At 59.4% G+C, this 19279-nt stretch overlaps 1 protein-coding gene across 6 annotated transcripts in view; it reads right to left on the bottom strand.

Annotated features, from left to right (window-relative positions):
• Nucleotides 1–17929: 17929 nt before the first annotated feature.
• The window catches only part of TRAPPC9 (trafficking protein particle complex subunit 9), a 132939-nt gene continuing 131589 nt past the window's right edge, over nt 17930–19279 (bottom strand). For 5 of the 6 annotated variants that reach the window (XM_045581280.1, XM_036437495.2, XM_036437493.2 and 2 more), the window contains 2 exons: nt 18936–19156; nt 17930–18540 (listed from right to left, as the gene is read on the bottom strand). In XM_045581280.1, coding sequence (XP_045437236.1) covers nt 18373–18540; nt 18936–19156 — 389 coding nt within the window. In that variant the 3' untranslated portion in view covers nt 17930–18372. Of the gene's footprint in view, nt 18541–18935; nt 19157–19279 lie in introns of those variants that run through there. The other variant, XM_045581283.1, reaches the window with a different exon arrangement.

The raw sequence follows: 19279 nt of genomic DNA, 5'->3' as shown, positions 1-19279 counted from the left end.
CGCTCCGGCGGGAGGCCGCGGGGGGCGGGGGCCGGGCTACGCGGAGGCCCGGCCTCCTCCCCTCCTCCCGCCCGCCCCCCGCGGCCTCCGGGCCGCCACCCCCCTGGTCCCCGGCCAGCTGGCCAGGCGGCGCTCCCGCTGCAGACCGAGCCGCGCGGGGCGCAGGCGGGGCGGGCGGGCGGGCGGGGGCCTAGGTGTCCGGGAGGAGGGGAGGAGGGAGGAGGGAGGCGAGGGCGGAGCCAGCAGCAGGTCTCGGCGCGGAGGCTGGGCAGGCAGGGCGGCTGCCAGCCCTGGGCTCCCTGCGGAGAGTTTGGGGACCGGGGCGGGCAGGAGGGGGCTCAGCCCCAGACCACACCCCGGCGGCCGGAGGGAGAGGAGGCCCCGGCCGGAGCGGGCACCGGGAGCGGCAGCGCGGTCCCCGGGGCTGGCCACCTGCGCCGCCTCCCGGCGTGCGGGTCCCCGGGTCGCCTCGGCCCCCCAGCGCCCCAGACGCGGCCCGGGACCTGCCGACCTGAGCCGTTACCGGGAGCGCCGAGGTTGGCAGGGGTTGCCATCCTGGGGGTCCGGGCCGCTCCCTCTTCCCTCCCCGTGGCTTTTCCCAGAAACGCTCCCCGGCTCCCCGAGCCCCAGGCCCTCTCCCGCCGCCCGGGCCGAGCGCCCCCTCCGCGGGCGCACCGACTCCGGTGTCCGGGGCCGCCCGCCGGGCTCCCTCCCCTCCATGTCGGCCTCCTCTGCCCTCCTCCCTCCGCTCCCTCCGGCGTCGGCGGCGTCCTCTCACCACGGCCCCTGACCTCTTGGAGCTCGAACCGGGCCGGTTGGAGCCGCGGAGACACCCCACCGCGGCCCCCGCCTCTGGGCCAGGCCGGCCGGCCCAGGAGGGCGGAGACCTGGGGAGAGGCGCCCCGGCGGCGGGCTCAGCGGGGCAGAGGCGGGCTGGGTGCGGAGGCCGCCGGGGGTCACATCCGCCTCGCGCACCGCGGGGACCCTCGGCTCCCGGGGCTCCCGCTCCCCGCGCGGCCCAGGGGCTCGCGGTGCGTGCGCCCCGCCGCCGGGGCGGAGCCGCGCTGTGCGGCCGCGGGGTCCGGGGCCGGGCTGCCTGGGGTGGGGAGGAAGGGGCGCCAGTCCCGCCCGAGGCGCCCCCTAGGACTCATTTTGGAAGCCGGGCCCTGCGCTCGGCGGTGGGGCGGCCGCCGGTGAGTCACCGCGGGCGGCGACCAGGACTCGCGGCAGCTGGCGCCGCCGCGCTGCGCGGCGGCCCGGCCCGCGGAACCCCAGCCGGGCCCACGGGACCCCAGCCGCCGCCCACGGAACCCCAGCCGGGCCCACGGAACCCCAGCCGGGCCCACGGGACCCCAGCCGGGCCCACGGAACCCCCCACGGGACCCCAGCCGCCGCCCACCGCTGTCGGGCCCCCCGCCGTCCCGGAGCGCGGGCGCCGGGGCGCCGCCAGGGGGCACTGGACTCCGACCACGGTCCGCCCGGGAGCGGCCTGGGGGGTGGGGGGGCCGTCCAGGGCCGGCGGGCAGGTGCGGGAGCAGGTGCGGGAAAGCCTTTCACTGGGTTCGCAGACTGCCTTTCGGGAAAAGAGTCGCCTCGTGCCGTCCTGGAAGGGCCCCGGGAGATAAGCTAGTCCCAGCCGCCCTTTTACCGATGGGAGCACTTGGGCCCGCGGACCCCGCGCCCAGGGACAGGCCATCCGCCCAGCGCTCCTTCAAGGCCCTGCCGTCTGAGCCCAAGTTCACGTGCCTCGTGCCCACAGACCGCCCCAAAGCTGATCTCCCTTCCCCCCCCCCTCCAGAGACACAAGGCCGGAGCCGTTCCTCAGGGCAGAATCTGGGGGTCGGGGGGGGCGCGGAGAGGAGGGTGCCCTGGCCTGCCATCTGCCCCACCCCCTCTCCACACCCCACACTCCTCCTCCCATGGCCTTGACCTACAGGTAGAACGTGGGCTCCTCACCCCTCCCTTGCGCCCCAAGAGCCCTTCCCCAAGCAGTCTCAGCTGGCCTGCGGTGGCTGACAGTCCAGAAAGGTCAGGCTGGTCTGGAGGGGAGGGGGCAGGGACAGGGAGGGGCAATGGGGGGAGACACCTCGCACCTTCCCTTTGCCGCAGTAGTTCTGGAAACCCCAACTCCAGCCCCGCCTGGAAGGGGATTCTGAGCTCAGCGTGGCCAATCAGAGCCCAGGATGCCCCCTGCCACTGGTCCCAGGACACCTGGCTCCTTGGGCACGGCCCAGGCTTTGCAGACGTGGTGCAGACCCTGTGGTCACATGGCTTTGTGGCCTCGGCACCAGCTCCTGGGCCCACTCCTGGGAGCCACCTGCCCAGCCCGGGAGGCAGGAGAGCTGGGCTCCTCTTCCCTCAGGCCTCACACGAGCCCACGCAGCAGTCCTGCGGCCTCGGCTCCTGGCTGGGCCCCGCCTCCCGTGGCTCCCTCCGCCTGCAGCCAGAGCCCCTCTGAGCATGGACCCCCCTCCACGCCGAGGGCCCCGAGCGCCTCCCGGGCACCCTCAGCCCCCTCCCACCGTTAGCCAGGCCGTGCCCTCCTCCGCGGCCAGGCCGGCACCCCCGTGCCCGCACGCGCGTGGCCCGGCCTCGTTAGGGGAGAAGTGATTAGCGGGTCTCGGGTTGCTGAGTGGGTCTGACCGTGCCTGCTCCATAAATAGCTCGTCACGTCCCGGAGCCAGCTCTGCCAGGATCAGCGGGTGGCCGGCGGAGCATCTGCAGCTGACGGCTCCCAGGGGCTGCCGAGGGCCACCGGCCAGCAGGAGGGTCTCATTAGCGAGGCCTGAGCCCAGGGTGGATGAGGGTCCTTCCGAGCTCACACCCAAGCCCGGGATCACTGGGCATTCAGAGAGACCCCGCTACCTGCTTCCTTAAAATTAATAATAGCCACTTAATAGATAAAAACAAAAACTAAGGATAAAAATCTTCACCTGACCAGCGTGGCTCGGTAGTTGAGCATCGACTATGAACCAGGAGGTCACGGTTCGATTCCCGGTCAGGGCACAGGTCCTGGTGGTGGGCTCGCCCCCCAGTGTGGGGCGTGCAGGAGGCAGCCGACCAATTCTTTCTCATCACAGGTGTTTCTATCTCTCCTTCTCCCTTCCTCTCTAAAATCAATTTAAAAATTTTTAATAATAAAAATAATAAAAACCACCGCTGACTGGGACGGCAATAACTGCCCCACCTCGGGCAAGTGGCCGAGTCTCCGTGCGGACCTTGGGCTGCGGTGCGTTCCCTCCGGGTGGCAGTGGGAAGGGGGTGAGAACACCTGGACAGGCCAGCACGGAGGATGAGCGGCCAAGGGGACCCTGCACAGAAGCTGCCTCTCCCTGAGGCTCACCCCATGCTCCGTCCTCCCCTCTGAGGCCCAGCCCAGCCTGCCGTCCTCCCGTGGCCAAGCGGGGGCCTCCGGGCCTCACACGCAGGAAAGTGCACCCACCCCCGCTGGACCCTCTCCCACTGAACCCTCTGCCGCGTGCAGCTTCTGTCCTCGCTCCGCTGACTGCCCGCCGGCCGCGGGACCAGAGCCAGCGCCACAGGCCAGGCTGCACGCGGTGGGACCCGCGGCCCGGCCAGCTCCCTCCGGCGGGAGCTAACTTTAGCCGTCACATGGCGCGGTCCTGTGCCCGGAGCCCGCGGAGCCTGCGGAAGGTGTTTAACCGCCTTCCCCCGGAGCCTGGCTCTGGGCGCTGCCAGCTCCACCCGGTGTGCAGAAGGCGTTTCTGCAGCGCCGTCCCCGAGCGCGTGAGGCTGGCCCTGCACACGCTGCTGCTGCCCGGGGCCGCAGGTGTGTCCTCTGTGTCCTGCCGCCTGCAGCTCCCAGCGAGGGAGGAGGGGCGAGTGCTCCAGGCCTGACGGTCCCTGAGCCCAGCCCCGGGCCCCACCCCGAGGAAGCCTGCCTGCCCCGGCTGGTCTGGGCTAGGCCTGGGCCAGTGGTCTGGGCCAGTGGTCGGCAAACTCATTCGCCAACAGAGCCACGTATCAACAGCACAACGATTGGATTTACTTTGGAGAGCCACATTTTTTAAACTTCAACTTCCTCTAACGCCCCTTCTTCAACATAAACTCGGCCGGGCCATGGTGTTTTGTGGAAGAGCCACACTCAAGGGGCCAAAGAGCCACATGTGGCTCTCCAGCCGCGGTTTGCCGGCCACGGGCCTGGGCCCGTGCACACAGCCCCGGTGCCTCCCTGAGCCCGTCCTGTTGGCTGTGTCCCAGCGGCACCAGGGCTCCGGGAGCACCGCCGAGGCCTCAGGGCGAACCGGGGCTTCCCCCTCCGCGCTGCCCTCGGCCAGGCCGGGGTCACGGGCGGGTGGGGGTGCTGGGGTCTATGGCACAGGATGCTCAGGAGCCACGGGGGGTCTGGAGCCTCCGTCAGCTTAGACTAGGGGACCCCAGAGGGCTTCCCAGCAGCGAGGCCGTGCCCCAGCCCTGAGCTGCCCGCTCTGCTGCTCTGAGTGGAGCAGACAGGCAGGCCGCGAGGGTGGGCGCGTGCTGACGGTAGAGACCTCCCCCGGGGGGTCTGGGGGGCTGGGGGGAGCTTGGCCACCGGTGTCCTTCTGCTGCTCAGCACTGAGGGGCCTTGGCTGAGCTGGGCGGCCGGCGTCACCATCAGCAGGCCAGGACATCGCCCAGCTCCTGCCCGGAGGGTGACGGCAGCCCTGCAGCCCAGCGGCCCGGCTCTGGCCGCCAACACCCGCCAGCCAGCACAGGGCCGGGCTGCGGGGAGTGGACGCGGGCACAGCTCTGGCCAGGCGGCCGTGACGCAAGACGGGGCCCTGAGAAGCCTGTGGGCAGAGAGACCTGGGACCGGGGTCAGCCGGCCCCGCCTTGGGAGAGAGCGTTTGAGCTGCGACTGGAATGAAGGTGGGGATCGGGGAGGTCATCCAGGCAGAGGGAGTGGCTGGTGCCCTGGAGCCGGGGACGGGTCTTGGCTGGTGCAGAGAAGAGCAAGAATGTGAAGGTGGCTGGGGTCAAGATGAGGTCAGAGGTCAGGGCTCCAAGGCCTCGGGAGGACAGGAGGCAGGTGGGGAGGGGGGGAGGGGTGACTGGCTGTCACTGTGCCCCCAGGAGCCATGCTGCCCTGGACTGAGGAGGGAGCAGAGTCACACCGCACCCCCCTGGACGGGTGGGCCCCACTTCCTGCTGGGTGGGCCTCGCAGGGCACGGGGCCGGGGACGTCTCCGACCCGGAGGAAAAGTCCCCAAGGAGCGGGCGGCCAGTGGAAACATCAGGACCCCAACTCCAATGACTGCGAGGCACTGGGGCTGCCGCAGCCCCCAGAGGCCACGCTGGGCGTCTCCCCTCGCTGGGCGGTTGGGGGTGAGCGGGGTGGAGTCAAGCAGCTTTGGGAGCTGCCTGGCCCTCCGCTGACGGGCCTGGGGGGCACAGCGTGACTTCCACAGCACCGGGAAGGGTCCCCAAGCCCCTCCCCAGCTCCCCCGGGGCCCACAGTCCCTGTCACAGTGGCAGCCTGAGTCACCGGCTCTTTAAAAATCATTCTGCTTTCCACATTGACTTATTCTTCCTCACACACAACATCTTTCTGCATAAAATCTAAGACACAGGAAAACATAAAGAAGCAAAAGCAAGAGAAACAAAACCTAAGTCGTCATCCCCCCCCGCCCCCCTTTCCTGGGGACGTTAGACTGTTTAGCAATCGTCCGGCCTGGAGCACAGACCACACCCTCAGCCGGAGCCGAGACAGAGCAGGCCCGTCTGTAAAATGGAAAACGCAGCGGCTCCACATTGAAAAGGCTTCTTCTTGCTCCTGATTTGACAGCAGCTCTGCTTTCCAGGCCCCTCTGAGACCAGGATCTCGCCAAGGCCCCCAGGGACTCTGCCCAGAAATGTCCTTCGTCACTTTCGAAGCGATGCCACGTGGCCACGCTCAGGGGTCAGCCCTACCACGTCCCCGCGAAGACCTCGCCCAGGAATGGCGCCCAGCCCAGGTGTGGCTCACTGCGAGGGCGCAGGAAGCCGTCGGAGATGCACTTCCTGAGTCCTGGTCTATCCCGCACCCCGCACCCCAGCACCCCCGAGTGAGGGAGACTCGAGAGAAGACTCCGGACAGGAAATTAATGAGACAGGAGGAGCCCAGGAAATGAAGGAAGATGAAGAGGGAAGGCAGCGGGTGAGCGGGCCTTGACGGGTGGGGAATTAAATCAAAATGAATACGGATCGACCTGCCAGACTCCGCCACCTACTGCTTAGTAAGGGCTCCCGAAATAGAGGCTCCTCCTGGGAGGGAAAATTCCAGCGATGGTCTGTTTATAAAAGTCCTAGCTCAGCAACCGCGCAAGCTCTGGGCAGGGGAAATGTACAGGCTCTCCCAGGGCCTCATCCTCGAGGGGCAGGGAGAGAAGAATTCTAGAAACTCCCACACTGGGCTGAGGAGGAATCGCCGGGTCCCTGTGAAAGAGCAGGCGTCTTATTCTCCACCGGTGCAGAGAGCTCTGTCTGGTCGCAGGGAGGAGGAGGGTCTGGGTGTCTGCTCAGGCACCACAGCAGAGTCCCAGGGACTGGTGGCCGGCACAGCGGGCGTTTGCTTCTTACAGTTCTGGGGGCTGGAAGCCCAAGGCCAAGGGGCCGGCGAGGTAGGTTTCATTCTGAGGTCGCGTCTCTAGCTTTGCGATGGCCGTGGGCTCCCGTGACCTCCTCTTTGTCCTGCTTTGTGGGGAGGAGCTGGAGTGAGCTCTAGTGTCTTTTCTTATGAGGGCACTAACCTTATCTGATCAGGGCCCCACCCTTATGACCTCGTTTAACCTTGACTACTTCCTCAAGGGCCCCATCTCCAAATACAGTCACACAAAGGTTTGGGGTTTCAACATGTGAATTTTTGGGAGACACAAACGTTCAGTAACAGAAGAGCAAAAGTAGGGATTCCTATTTGACAAAAAAAAAAAAAAAAAAAAGAAGGAACCGTAACTTGATCAAACCATCAAAAGTGAGGAAGAAACAATGATGTAAAATAAATAGCCAGCAATGGAAAGTATGTTAAATATGTGAGTTACCACCTTACATGGAGAGACGTGGACTCTCCATGAGAACGGCCAGACCTTGCCATCCTGGGTTCGGAAGAAACAGCCAAATATAAGCTGTTTACTGGAAATAAACTCAAAACAGAATTCTGTAGCTATTTAGGTGGCTGGGGAGATATTTGCAAGGACAAAGCAAGTGAAAATAAAGTAGGACTGGCAGGTTCTAATTTCAAAAAAGGTTAAAGATACTCACACGTGATAAAGGAGAATATTGTGCAATAGAGGGGCACACAGTCGGAAGCCTGCGTTTATAAGAGAGGAAGAGCTAACTTTTACAGCAAAAACCTACTGGGAAGGAGAACTTGATAAAAACGTAATCAGGAGAGAGGCAGCTGCTGGTTTCCATCAGAAACGGACAGAGTGCAGGAAATGGAGGCCCGCCCTGGGCACCACGGGACCCTGGTCAGAGCCGGTCTGAACAGCTCGAATCGCTGCAGTGACATCACAGACAACTGGGAACACGGATGGGGGTGGGGGCCTTAGGAGATCCCCCGGCATCACGGTTGCCTCTCTGGGCAGCGCTGGTACCAAGGTTACCCAGCGACGCTTCCTTCTCTACGGCAGAGGGAGGCCGAGGGAGATGGAGGTATGGAGGGTGGTGGGTCGTTTCCTGCTTTTACCTTGGTGAGAACCACGCCTGGCATCATGGCACAGCTACTGAGTCCCGGTGCTTTTCTGTACCCGTGACATTTTAAAACACCAACGGAATAACACTGGAATGACGCAGCCCACACGTGTGGATGTGCGGGTAACACACGCTCTGTATGTTCTCGAAGAGGGAATACACATGCCCACAGGCCACTGACCAGAGGCTGCATCCGGCAGGCCAGCCAGGAAGCCTTACCGAGTTCCAGAGCCACAGAGTGTGCTGTTCACCAGCCTCCGTGCTCAGGCCGCGCCCACTGCCAGGAGAAATAAAGACGGGAAGGGAAGCCCAACCCTTCAACTACTGGCAAATGTGAAACATCCCTGCATGGCTCCTGGGTCACCAAAGGGGAAACCAAAGGAGAAATTGCTGGAAAACGAGGAACAGGAAGAGCCGTGGGTCAGAACACGGAGGAGAGCCCACGGCTCAGGGAGGCGCTGCCAGAAAGGACTTCGCCGGATACGGGAAGACTAACCATAGCGCCAGCTCCCATGCTTGGCTCCAGCAATTAGGGGAAAAACAACAAAAGAAACAAGAAAGAGAAAATTCATAAAGATAAGTGAAATGGATGAAACAGGGAAAAAATTTAAACAGTGGAAAGAATACGTAACTGCAGAATCTTGTTCTTTGAAATGGCTAATAAAGTAAAAAAAACCCTCGTGAGCCTAATCACAGAGCATGGAGAGCGCGAGATCGTAAAATTAGACAAGATTAGGAATGAAGGAGGCAGACATGCCCACATAACTACAGATGCCGAGGAGATAGAAATAATTATGAGAGACTATTGTATGCAACTGTGTGGGACCTCGGGGACGCGGGCCGTTTCCTGGTATCAGTCAATTACCAAAGTCAGTCCGAGAGAAACACGGAACGCGTTAATAGACCAATTACCATAAAGGAGATTAGGAGGCGATTGAATTTTTATCGGGGAAAAGGCGCCGGAATCAGGCGGGCGCACAGCCGAGGTGCATCTGATTTCTGAAGGTCTAATCCCGCCGGCTCCCGGACGCCACGGGTCGCAGGAAAAGACGGGAGAGGCCCTGGCTCCTCCCCCGCATCCGCAATAGCCTGAGCACAAGCAACACCGAGTGAGGGGCCTCGAGGCCGAGCGCGCGGAGGAACGGGAACGAACACTCAGGTGGCATGCTAGCGGACAGAAGCCAGCGACTGCCAGGAAGAACGGCACAGTACCCTCGGGTTTCTGCAGGGGTGTGCGTGTGGGCGAGGATCTTGGCCCCGGGGACATTTTGTGGGCATGTTGTCACCCCTCTTCCCTGAGCGTCTCTTGGGGAGTCAGTCAGGACCCATTAGGCAATGATGGGGGTGGGTGGCTCAAATGAACAGGACGTGACAGCATAAGACATCTGAGGAGCCAATGCCACGATTTCACCTGGGAACCATGTGGGGTTTATTCCAGAACAGACGCCGAGTGGCCATGTTGTTCCAACACCTTGTCAACGATTCCACCAAGCCACTTCCTTTCCGATCTGAAACCCACTGAGGCGGGCTGCGTTTGGGTGTGCACCGGCGCCCAGGACCCGGTGCCGAGCCTGCGGTGCCTGGCACAGCACAGGATCCTTGCAGCCCTCTGCGGGGAGCAGGTGTGATTGACAGAGGCCTGGAGAGGGGCGGCGAATTCCGAGAGCACTCAGATGGAGAGGGCAGAGTCTGGATCTGACTCTCGCCGAGACTGGCCGCAGAGCCCAAGCTTTACATGGCACACGTGGAAGCCACATGTGGAAGCCACACGTGGAGGCCCCCCCCCCCAACCCTGACCTCTGTGACTTCCCGGCTCACGGAGGGGTTCCAGCCGTCCCTGTACCCAAGGCCAGAGCCCGGAATGAACGCTGGGTTAAGTGTCAGGAGGCCTGGGTGGCTGGACCAGGTCTCGGAAACCCTCTGCCCTCCGCTGACTCAGATGCCTGAAGCAGCCGGGCTCTGCAGAGCCGGCCTCGAGGCGCTGTCCGCGGTGCTGAAGGCCGCCCGCCCAGGGCTCCCACCTCCCAGTCTCCAGAGGAGCTGGCCGGGCAGCTGCCAGGGACACAGTGTGATTAATCAGCAGGTTTGAAATGGCAAACTAAATTCTAAAGGTGGATGAAGGGAAGAATTCTTTATTGGTTTGCTGAATCGGTGCCAAAGGATTTTTCTTTTTTTTACCAAAAGCCCTGTCTTTGACAGTTCGCCTGGGGCGGACTCAAACATCTCAATCTTTGGAGAGAGGTAGGAATTAAGTTTCCACCGCCCGGCAGGATAAATGGAGCATCCTAATCCCCAAGCTCCCCGCTCGCCCCTTTCAAGTCCGGTCCTTCCCCTCCACCGGAGGGAATCGGGCTGCGCTGTGTCCGTGGCTCGCTTCTTTGTTCCCACGGCATTTTTTTTTAAGCGGCTTGCGTAGGGAGCCCTAATAAACACTCGAGTTTGCTCTGGGGACTCCCTGTCATCGAGGTCATGCCACAGATGTTCTTCCGTCGCTTGCTTCAGTCCATCATCGCTGTGTTTGACGAGCATCTGTGTTGTGTTGTGATCACCACTGCATAGTATTCTGTTCTGCTACGCAGATCGGCCACAATGGAGTAACACATTCTGTTCTTTTTTTAAAATATATATATATATATATATTTTTTTATTGATTTTTTACAGAGAGGAAGAGAGAGGGATAGAGAGTTAGAAACATCAGTGAGAGTCATCGATCAGCTGCCTCTTGCACGCCCCCTACTGGGGATATGCCCGCAACCAAGGCAAATGCCCTTGACTGGAATCGAACCCGGGACCTTTCAGTCCACAGGCCAACGCTCTAGCCACTGAGCCAAACCGGTTTCGGCCACATTCCGTTCTTAATGGGGCACTGGGATCACATCCTCTTCTCCTACCATGAGCAATTCCGCCACCAATGTTCCAGTATGTGGCTCGTGTTGGGCAGACCACCCAGTATCTGTTAGGATATGGGATGGTAGTGGGGTCACTGGGCCATAGGATATGGACAGCTCAGCTTTGCTCGGACTGGTAGAGACCCTGGTGCTCACTGCAGCCCGTCCCCACGTCTCTCTACATGAGACAGGCCCCATGGTGGTCAGGCGGGGCCCTGCAGCTTGCTCTCCTCTGTGGATCGTCAGCAGACGTGACTCACATCACTTCTAGTCTGAATAAGCTCATTAGTGCGGTCCTGGTGTTTCTCCCCGTGTGTGACACGTCTTTCCACCTCCTTCGGGAATCTTCTGAGGAAACAAGTTCTTAATTTCACTTTTTAAGATGTGGTTTTCGTGTCTCATTTAGGAAATCTGTTTCTAACCCAAGATCATAGAGCTACTTAGCATGTCTTCTGTGTGTTTCATACTTTGCCTTTCACAGTTAGGTCTTAGCCTAGGATAGATATTCATACACGGTCCGGGATCCGGCGTCTCCCTTGCCCACATCTACCCGCTTCCTTCCCCCACCCTCTCCCCTGGCACAGGACCGGGACAGTTCACCCAGCCCGTGTCCACCTGCACATGGGTCACTCCCGGGTTCCCACCGGCCCATGTGTGTGTGCCACGGCACTGCATTCCCACGGCACTGCGCCAGTGACTGTTGGCTCTGTGCACTTCCACACAACCCGCTTGCCAAGCTTCACCCGAAGGAATTAAGCTTTTTATTACTGCGGCATCGAGTCCATAAATCAATATGGCGGAGACTTCCATCTTTGAGGCAGTCTCCCTGCCGTCCACTTAGATCCCTTTACCGACCCCCTAGACGCTGTTACATCCTGCTCCACGTGGGCTTGCACTCTGAAGATGTGCCCGTTTCCTGTGGCCACTGGGACACGCTTAGCGGCCTCCACAACACACATGGAATACCATGCTACTCCGGAATCCAGGTGTTAGACAGGAGTCTCTCAGGAGAGCTTTGTTCTTCCTGGAGTTCACGGCAAGAATCCCTCTTCTAGCTTTTCCGGCTCCTAAAGGTGGAGGCACCTCTCGGCTCCAGCTCCTTCACCTTGGGAGCCAGCGGGAGCCTCAGGCTGGATTCTCACGGGGGCTGTGGTTATACTGAGGCCACCTGGATACCTCCCCGTCTTAAAGTCAGGTGAGTGGCACCTTCAATCTTACCCGTGCCTGCACTCCCGCTTTGTCTGAGGGCATCCACAGGTGCTGAGGATTGGGACGTGGCCATCTGCGGGATGCCCTTACGCAGCCTGCCACAGATTCTGCCGTTTTTGTAGTTCTGTGTGTGGTAGCCCATTTTATGGTCTAGCCATTTGTGGCTGTGCTATAAAACGCTAAGGCTTTTGTGTCCAGACTTTGGTAAGCACGGACTCATTCTAACAAACCTGAGGACTCTTGAGCCTCCTTTGTGTAGTAAATGACATGCTATGTCAATAACGACATATCTGCTTCTTCCTTCCTAGGCCCTGTGCCTTCTGTGGGTTTTCTCTCTCCTTTGGTTTCTGTGCTGGCAGGGGCCACATACACCTGTGGGGACAGCCTTGCTCCATTCCTGATCTTAGAATGATTACAACATTGCAACACTGAGAAGAAGGTTTGACGTATACGTGTCTTTTACAGATAACCTTTTATCAGGTTAAAAGAAAACCTCTCTAGACCTATAGCTTTCTAGGAGTTTTTTTGAGGGAAGGGTGATACTGACTTTCATCAAGACTTTTCCCACATCTACAAGCATGTTCATATGATTTTTCTTCTTTAACGTGACAACGTGGTAGATTATTCACATCCTGTCCAATGGGAAACCAACCTTGCATTCTCTTCATCCGACTGGGTCACGAGATGCTCTCTTTTTCACATACGGCTGAATCTGTTTGCTGACATTCAGATGTTTTCGCTTATGTGAATGCACGATTTAGCCTGCAATCTCCTCTTCTAGGCTGTCTTAGTAAGGTTTGGTGTCAAGGCCATACTAGCCTTATGAAAAATAACTAAATATTTCCCCCCTTTTTCCGCATTCAGAAATATTCTGGGCACACTTGGATGTTTGTTTGTTTGTTTCTTGAACTAGAATTCAATGGTAAAAATCATCTGGGCCTAGAATTTCCTTGACAAAAAGATTTTTAACTACTGAGTTGATTTCTTCAATGGCTTTAAGATTACTCAGTTTTTCTGATTATTATTATTATTGAAAACTTTAATGTTTATTGTGTTTTCTAGAAAATTATATTTCATTTCTGTTTTGAAGTTTATTGGTGTAAAGTCCTTCATAATTTCCTCTCCTAATATCCTCCCATCATTGTCTGTGGTATCTGATGTCCCCTCTTTATTTGACATGTGGCTATTTGTGTCTTTTCTATTTTATTAATCCAGTCAGAGGCTTCTCACTTTTATTAGCCTTTTCAGGAAACAACCTTTAGCTTTTTGCTACTGTGGATTTTTCTTATTTTATTAATTTATGATCTTATCTCTATTATATTCTTCTCAGTGATCTCTCCTGCCATCTTTTTTAACACCTGGGGATGGCGCTCAGCCCATTAACTTTCACATGTTCCTCTGGAATATAAGCATTTAAATTTATAAAATATCCCTCTAAATACTGATTTATCAGCCTCATACAGTTTTGATATATATACTTTGTTATTGTTCAATTTCAGTATTTCCTACTTTCCACGGTGACTTCTTCTCTCAATTCTTAGTGATCTATAAGTGTTTCCTAGTTTCCAAATCCATGGAACTTTTAATAATTATCTTTTTATGACTGATTTCTAAGTCAAGCATATCAGGTTCAGAGAATGTATGTCTATGATAACAGTCCTTCAACTACATATGGGCCACAGCAAATCTCAAACATATGTGCTTGATAAAAATGCCTTCCTACAGCTGTTGAGTGAAGTATTAAATCTATATAAATCTATTAGAGTCAATGTATTAATTGAAACTTTCAAATCTTCTATATCTTTAACACTTTTTTGTCTCCTTGAGCTTTCAGTTTCTGAGAGCGATCTCTCAGGGTTTACTTTATGTGTTTGAGGCTGTGTTACTGGTTGTATATGTATTTGAAGGTAGGATAGCTTCCTGGCAAATCGGTTTTTATTATCATGATGTAATTATTTCTCGGTTTTTATTATCATGATGTAATTATTTCTAGGCGTCATTAACTTTTTGCTTTAGACTTTCTTTTCATTGGGATTTTTCTGGTACATCTTCCCCTACCATTCTGTTTCAACCTCCTCCTACATCCTTGTCTTAGTGTCTCTTGTAAATATCATAAACCTGGTTTTTGTGGTTGTTGTCTAGTCTTCTATCTGGGCTAGTTAGTATTTTAATTTATTGTAAGTACTGATATACTTTATGTCTACTACTCACTTCATAACCACGTCTGGCTGTTACTTATCCACTCTGTCCTTCACTTTCCTCAACTACAACCATTATCATGGTTTCGTTTGTTCTGCCATTTCCATTTATTTCTTTGGTCCATTTTTCTTTCTTTCTTTTTTCTTCTTTTTTTTTTTTCTTCTTTTTCTTTTCTTTTTTTGAGCATCCAGTTTAGAGGTTGTGCATGCACTTTCTTACTTTCTTTTTTTTTTAAATATATTTTATTGATTTTTTACAGAGAGGAAGAGAGAGGGATAGAGAGTTAGAAACATTGATGACAGAGAAACATCAATCAGCTGCCTCCTGCACACTCCCTACTGGGGATGTGCCTGCAACCAAGGTATATGCCCTTGACTGGAATCGAACCTGGGACCTTTCAGTCCACAGTCTGACGCTCTATTCACTGAGCCACACCGGTTTCGGCTCTTCCTTACTTTTTTAATGGTTACCACAGAAATTGAAAATCCATATCTGAAGCACAAAAGCTTGAGTCTAAGTTAATCGATATCGTTATCCTCCTCCAGAGCCTGTGAAATTAACATTAAAGCACCTTAGCACTCCCTGACTCCATCTTCCCTCACTAACATGTGTGTGCTGCTTTGCTGTGCATGCTAAGTCTGTGATGTCTCAACTCTGTAATTCATGATGATGGGGATGATGACACAGTAGATGTTGGGTAAGATTTACCCACGTTGCTTGTTGCTCCTTCTTCCCTGCATTTCCAACTTCCAAATATGGATTTCCTTCTGCCCGGAGCGTATTCTCCGGAGTTCAGTCAGTGAGGCTGTGGCTGTGGGAGCCTGGGTTTTGTTTCTGTAAGAATGTTGCTCTTCCGCTGTTAGAACAAGTTGGTGTCACTCAGATGTCGCCCCACGGACACCTGGACTCCGCCGTGATGGACAGGAAGCCGGCTATAGCCACCTCTGGGGAGGATCTGCCGTGTCATCCAGCCCCTCAGCATCACCCTCGCACCTGGTGTTTGGAAACCTATCACGACGGGTCTGCTGTGCGTTTTCAATGTTGTGCCCCGTGGACGTGGTGGGGCTCCCGGCAATGCGGGTCAGCTCGGAGGAAGTCTCGGTCATGCCCCTCCCCTCCTGCCTCTGCTCCGTCCTGTCCTCCCTCCCGGCACTCACTGCTGGCTGTGGGTCAGTCTCTCTCACATTTCCCATCCTCTCTGAGCTGCATTTTTTATCGGGTCCCTGGCTCTCTCTTCCATTCACTCGTCTCCCTCGAGCTGGGTTTAATCCGCCTTCCACACACGCGTTAAGTATTTCATTTTAGTTCTGTCACGGCTAGGGGCTCCCGTTTGGTTATTCTGTGGTGCTCTCGGTCTTCACTCATGTCCCTCTTCTTTGTCATGTCCGAGGCACGGCGAGGCGCCCATTTCCCCGTCTGTGAGGAAGCCATCCTGTTCTCCTCCGAGCCCGGCCTGCGCCTTTGTTCCGCCCTCACACATGACGCACTGCTTCCTCGTGTGTCTGATGGCTTTCTTTCTCTTAAGACTGAATTATTCATTCGCCTTGGAGATTTGGGACAGAAGTGGCTTCCTCCAGAAAGGATGTGTTTACTGCTGCGCCGTCTGCCGCGCGGCGGTGGGGGCGCGGGCGTCTGGGATCACTTTCCAGTTAATGAAGGACGCGGGCTGGGCCGGCGCTGGGGTGCGGCCTGGGCCTGCAGGTCACGGGAGGGCCAATGTGGGTGGAATCAAAGCGTGGAGACGGGACAGTCTTATTTCCACGCTGAGTGGGGGGGGGGGGCATGATTTCGGTTCACCCCTTACTCAGGGTAGAATCCTTCGGCTCCCAAATTAATGAGGTGCAGCTCCCCTGAGCTTCCCCACCTGGTGGGCGTGCCTCGCTCCTCCCCCTCCCTGTTCTGTGAGAATGGGAGCCGCTGCCCTCCCTCTCAGGGTTCTGCCCACAGTCAGACTCTCCTCCCCACTCGGGGGGATCGCGTGTCTGTAACTGACGTGCCCTCACTGAGCTGGTTTCCGGAGGATGCGCAGGCCGTGCCCCCCTCACGGTGACACCCTTTGGTCTTCACTGTGTGCCTCAGCCCCTGAGGACACAGTTCCCAGGCCCAGGGGCAGGGGGCATGGGCCCCGTCCCCTCTCCGCGCCCGGGCCCGGCTGGCGGCTCAGAGCCACCACCCGACACCGCGTCCTCCGAAGCCATCGCAGGTCCGGCTCGGCCCGAATGCAGAGCTCAGCGTGACGGTCACGGGCTCAACGGCAGCCCCTCCCCAGCCGCTGTGCAGAAAGCGCCGCCTTGTCCCCCACCACCGGTACAGGAGCCCTCGCAGAGTCCAAGAGGACGGTGAGGGCGCGTGGCCAGCTTCCCGGGGACAGCGGTCAGGCAGTGGCCGGGAGGACACGGAGGCGCGGGGAGGACTCTGCTGGAGTCCTCTCCGCTCCCTCAGGGCCTCCCTCCGGAGCCCCAGCAGCTGAAAGATGTCGGGAGCTTGGGCGGCTGGGCCCCTGCACACGGCGCCCCGCGCCCACCCCGTGCCCAGCAGCTGCTGCCCCACAGCCAGCTCTCACGCTGCCTCCGGCCTGGGCACAGACCCACCCACAGCCAACGCTCGGTCCCACTGCCGGCCCAGCTCAGACGCCTCTAACAGCCAGCCGTGCCCTGGGGCCCTGACCCCCAGGCCTGACAGTTGGCTGTGACGGAGCCCAGAACTCAGACAAACACCTACTTACGTGCCCGGGGACCACAGGAGGCGTGACACAGGATGCAGGTGAGCGGCGGGCGGAGCGAGCACAGTGCGGTCAGGAGGGGCCCGGGTGCAGGTGCTGTGATGCGGCCTGAACGTGACTGCGTTCACCAGGAAGCGCCCACAGCCCGGGGGGAGGATGTCGGAGGGAGCTGCCCAGGGGGGCAGGATGGGCCCCCAACCCCATCCAGGGAAGCCCGGGCAGGGCCGAAGGCTCCCAGATCCAAAGCGCGCTGGTGCTTCGTGACCAGTCCCGTCCTGCCGCCAGCAGGGGCCACCCAGGGGCCCACCCAGAGTCACCTCGCTGGACAGACACTCCCGTTACCTGGAAGTCCCAGGGGATGGGGCTCCAGGCCAGGACCCGCAGGGACAAAGGTCAGTTTCTTCCTGTCGCCCTCTGCCTGCCTCGCCTCGGCCAAAGCCCACCCCCTGCTCCCTGCCTGGGATCCCCTGGGACTTCACTGAAGGGGACACCCCGAGGCAGGGGTCTGGTCCTCCTCCTGGGAACGGGGGCACAGGGGGCCGGGACCAAGGAACGAACTCCAGGGATGCCCAGTCCAGCTCGGCCGCCCCCCGAGTCCCCTGAGGATTGCGGAGCCCGGGTTCCTGTGGCAGCCTCCTCCTCAGGCTCTCCCACGGCCCCCAGGGGGACCCCACTTCCCAGACGGGCTGCTTGAGCTCCTCCTGTGCAGGCTTTGCTGCGTGACCTCTCACTGAGCCCCCTCCTGGGCCGCTGCTGGGGGCCAGAGGTCGCTAAGGCCCAGCATCCTCCTGCCCGGAGCAGAGGGCAGGGTGGGCTGGAGGCCTGGAAGGTGGAAGCGGATGGGGAGGCGGGCGTTACAGCCCAGGGCAGCTCCGCAATCAGAACGAGGGCCTTGTCTGGGCGGCACAGCCCTGCACCCCGCCAGGCTGCACCCCGCCCTGTGCACCCTCCCTGAGGGCAGCCAGGGCAGCCTGGCCTGGGAGACCCAGGGCACTGTGGACGCTGTCACAGGGTGGAGAGAGAGCAAGAGGCTGGCATGGCCAGCGCCATCTTGGGGGCTGGGGACCGGGTGGGGGCTGGACCCCATGTTCCGAAAGGGGCTGGGGAGCCAGGAGCCAGGCCCAAGAAGCACACGATGGGAGAAACTGTGGGGTCTGAGACACCCAGCCCGGCCCCACTGGCCACCAGCCGTGTGTTGGGGGTCCCGTGTGACGGGTGTCCGGAGGCAGGCGGACGGCAGGGAGCCAGGCAGCCCTTTATTGGAGAACTTGTCACAGACACAGACTCACACAGGCCATGGTCCCGGGGCCCCGCCCACACCCTGCCCAGCGCCTGGCACAGGGGCTGCCTCGGGGGCTCAGGGAGAAGGGCCAGCCCTGGGGGGATTCCAGGCCTGGGGGTCTCTGCAGGCCCACCCTGGCGGGCTGCGACCCCAGGTGCAGGGACACCGCTGGGGAGTGAGCATCGCCCTCCGGGCTTAGCGCCAGGCTCCAGCAGAGGGTCCGGGTGGGCAGTGCGGGGAGGGGTGAGGCTGCCATGTCTCCACACTGGGCACAGCCAGAAAAGGTGCTGCAGGAAAAGGGGTGCAGGGGGCTGGGCTGGGGCTGGGCTGGGCCGGAGGGGGGGCAGGAGCTACAACGAAGGCTGGGGGCCAGGCGGGGCCCCCCAGCACAGGCCCGGACCGGCTCAGGCCTGGCCCTCCAGGGCGCGCACGTGCACGCTGGGCAGGCAGAACCAGGAGGGCGGCAGCTCCTTGCTCGTGCTGTCCTCCTGCACCCGCACTCGCAGGAAGAAGTCGCCCGTGTAGAGGAAGAGGAGGGCCCCGAGGCAGGCCGCCTGGCCCGCGGGCTGCACCTGCAGGCAGGAGGACGATGTCAGCCGGGAGACCCCGAACCTGCCGCCGGACAGTCCCTGTCCCTGTCCCAGCCTCCGCCTCCTTTCTGGGGGGGCACTCAGGCCTGAGGGCTGTGCCCTGTGAGGCCGGGAGCTGGGGCCCCTCAGTCCCCTGGGCCCCTGCAGTGACCACAGGCAGGGAGGAGGTGACCGCATGGGGCAGGTGATGGTGAACGGGTCACCTCAGCTATCCTGCCCCCCCCCCCCCGCCTTGTCCCCTGAACAGCCCTCGGGGTGACCTCACTTCCCTGGTCTCACCCCAGGGCTCCGGGTGCAGAGCAGTGAGGTGCCTGAGGCCTCAGAGTGAGCCCGCAGACCAGGGTCAGCCAAAGGGCTGGCCCGCCCCGGCCACGCACCGCGTCCAGGTAGAAGGTGCTGGAGCCCACGAAGGACACGGCGCCGTGCAGGTCGTAGTTGTGCACGCCGTTCTGGTGGTCCTGGAACGGGACCACGGTGAGGGCGAAGGGCCCCACGCTGCGCGGGCTCCGGTTCGTCAGCCGCACCTCCAGGCGCATGGGGTCGCCCACCTGGCAGGCCGCCGCCTCGCAGTCACACGGCTGCCCGTCCACCAGCACGTCTGCCAAAGACACAGGACAGGGGACTGTCAGGGACACAGCCCCGGTGGCCTCCCCTTCTCCTCCGTCTTCTTATTCATCCATTCATTCACTCCTTCCCTCATTCATTCATCCCCTACGCCATC

This window comes from Pipistrellus kuhlii, unplaced genomic scaffold, assembly GCF_014108245.1.
Source record: "Pipistrellus kuhlii isolate mPipKuh1 unplaced genomic scaffold, mPipKuh1.p scaffold_m20_p_14, whole genome shotgun sequence".
Lineage (NCBI taxonomy): Eukaryota > Metazoa > Chordata > Mammalia > Chiroptera > Vespertilionidae > Pipistrellus > Pipistrellus kuhlii.
This window is presented reverse-complemented; position numbering and strand designations above follow the sequence as displayed.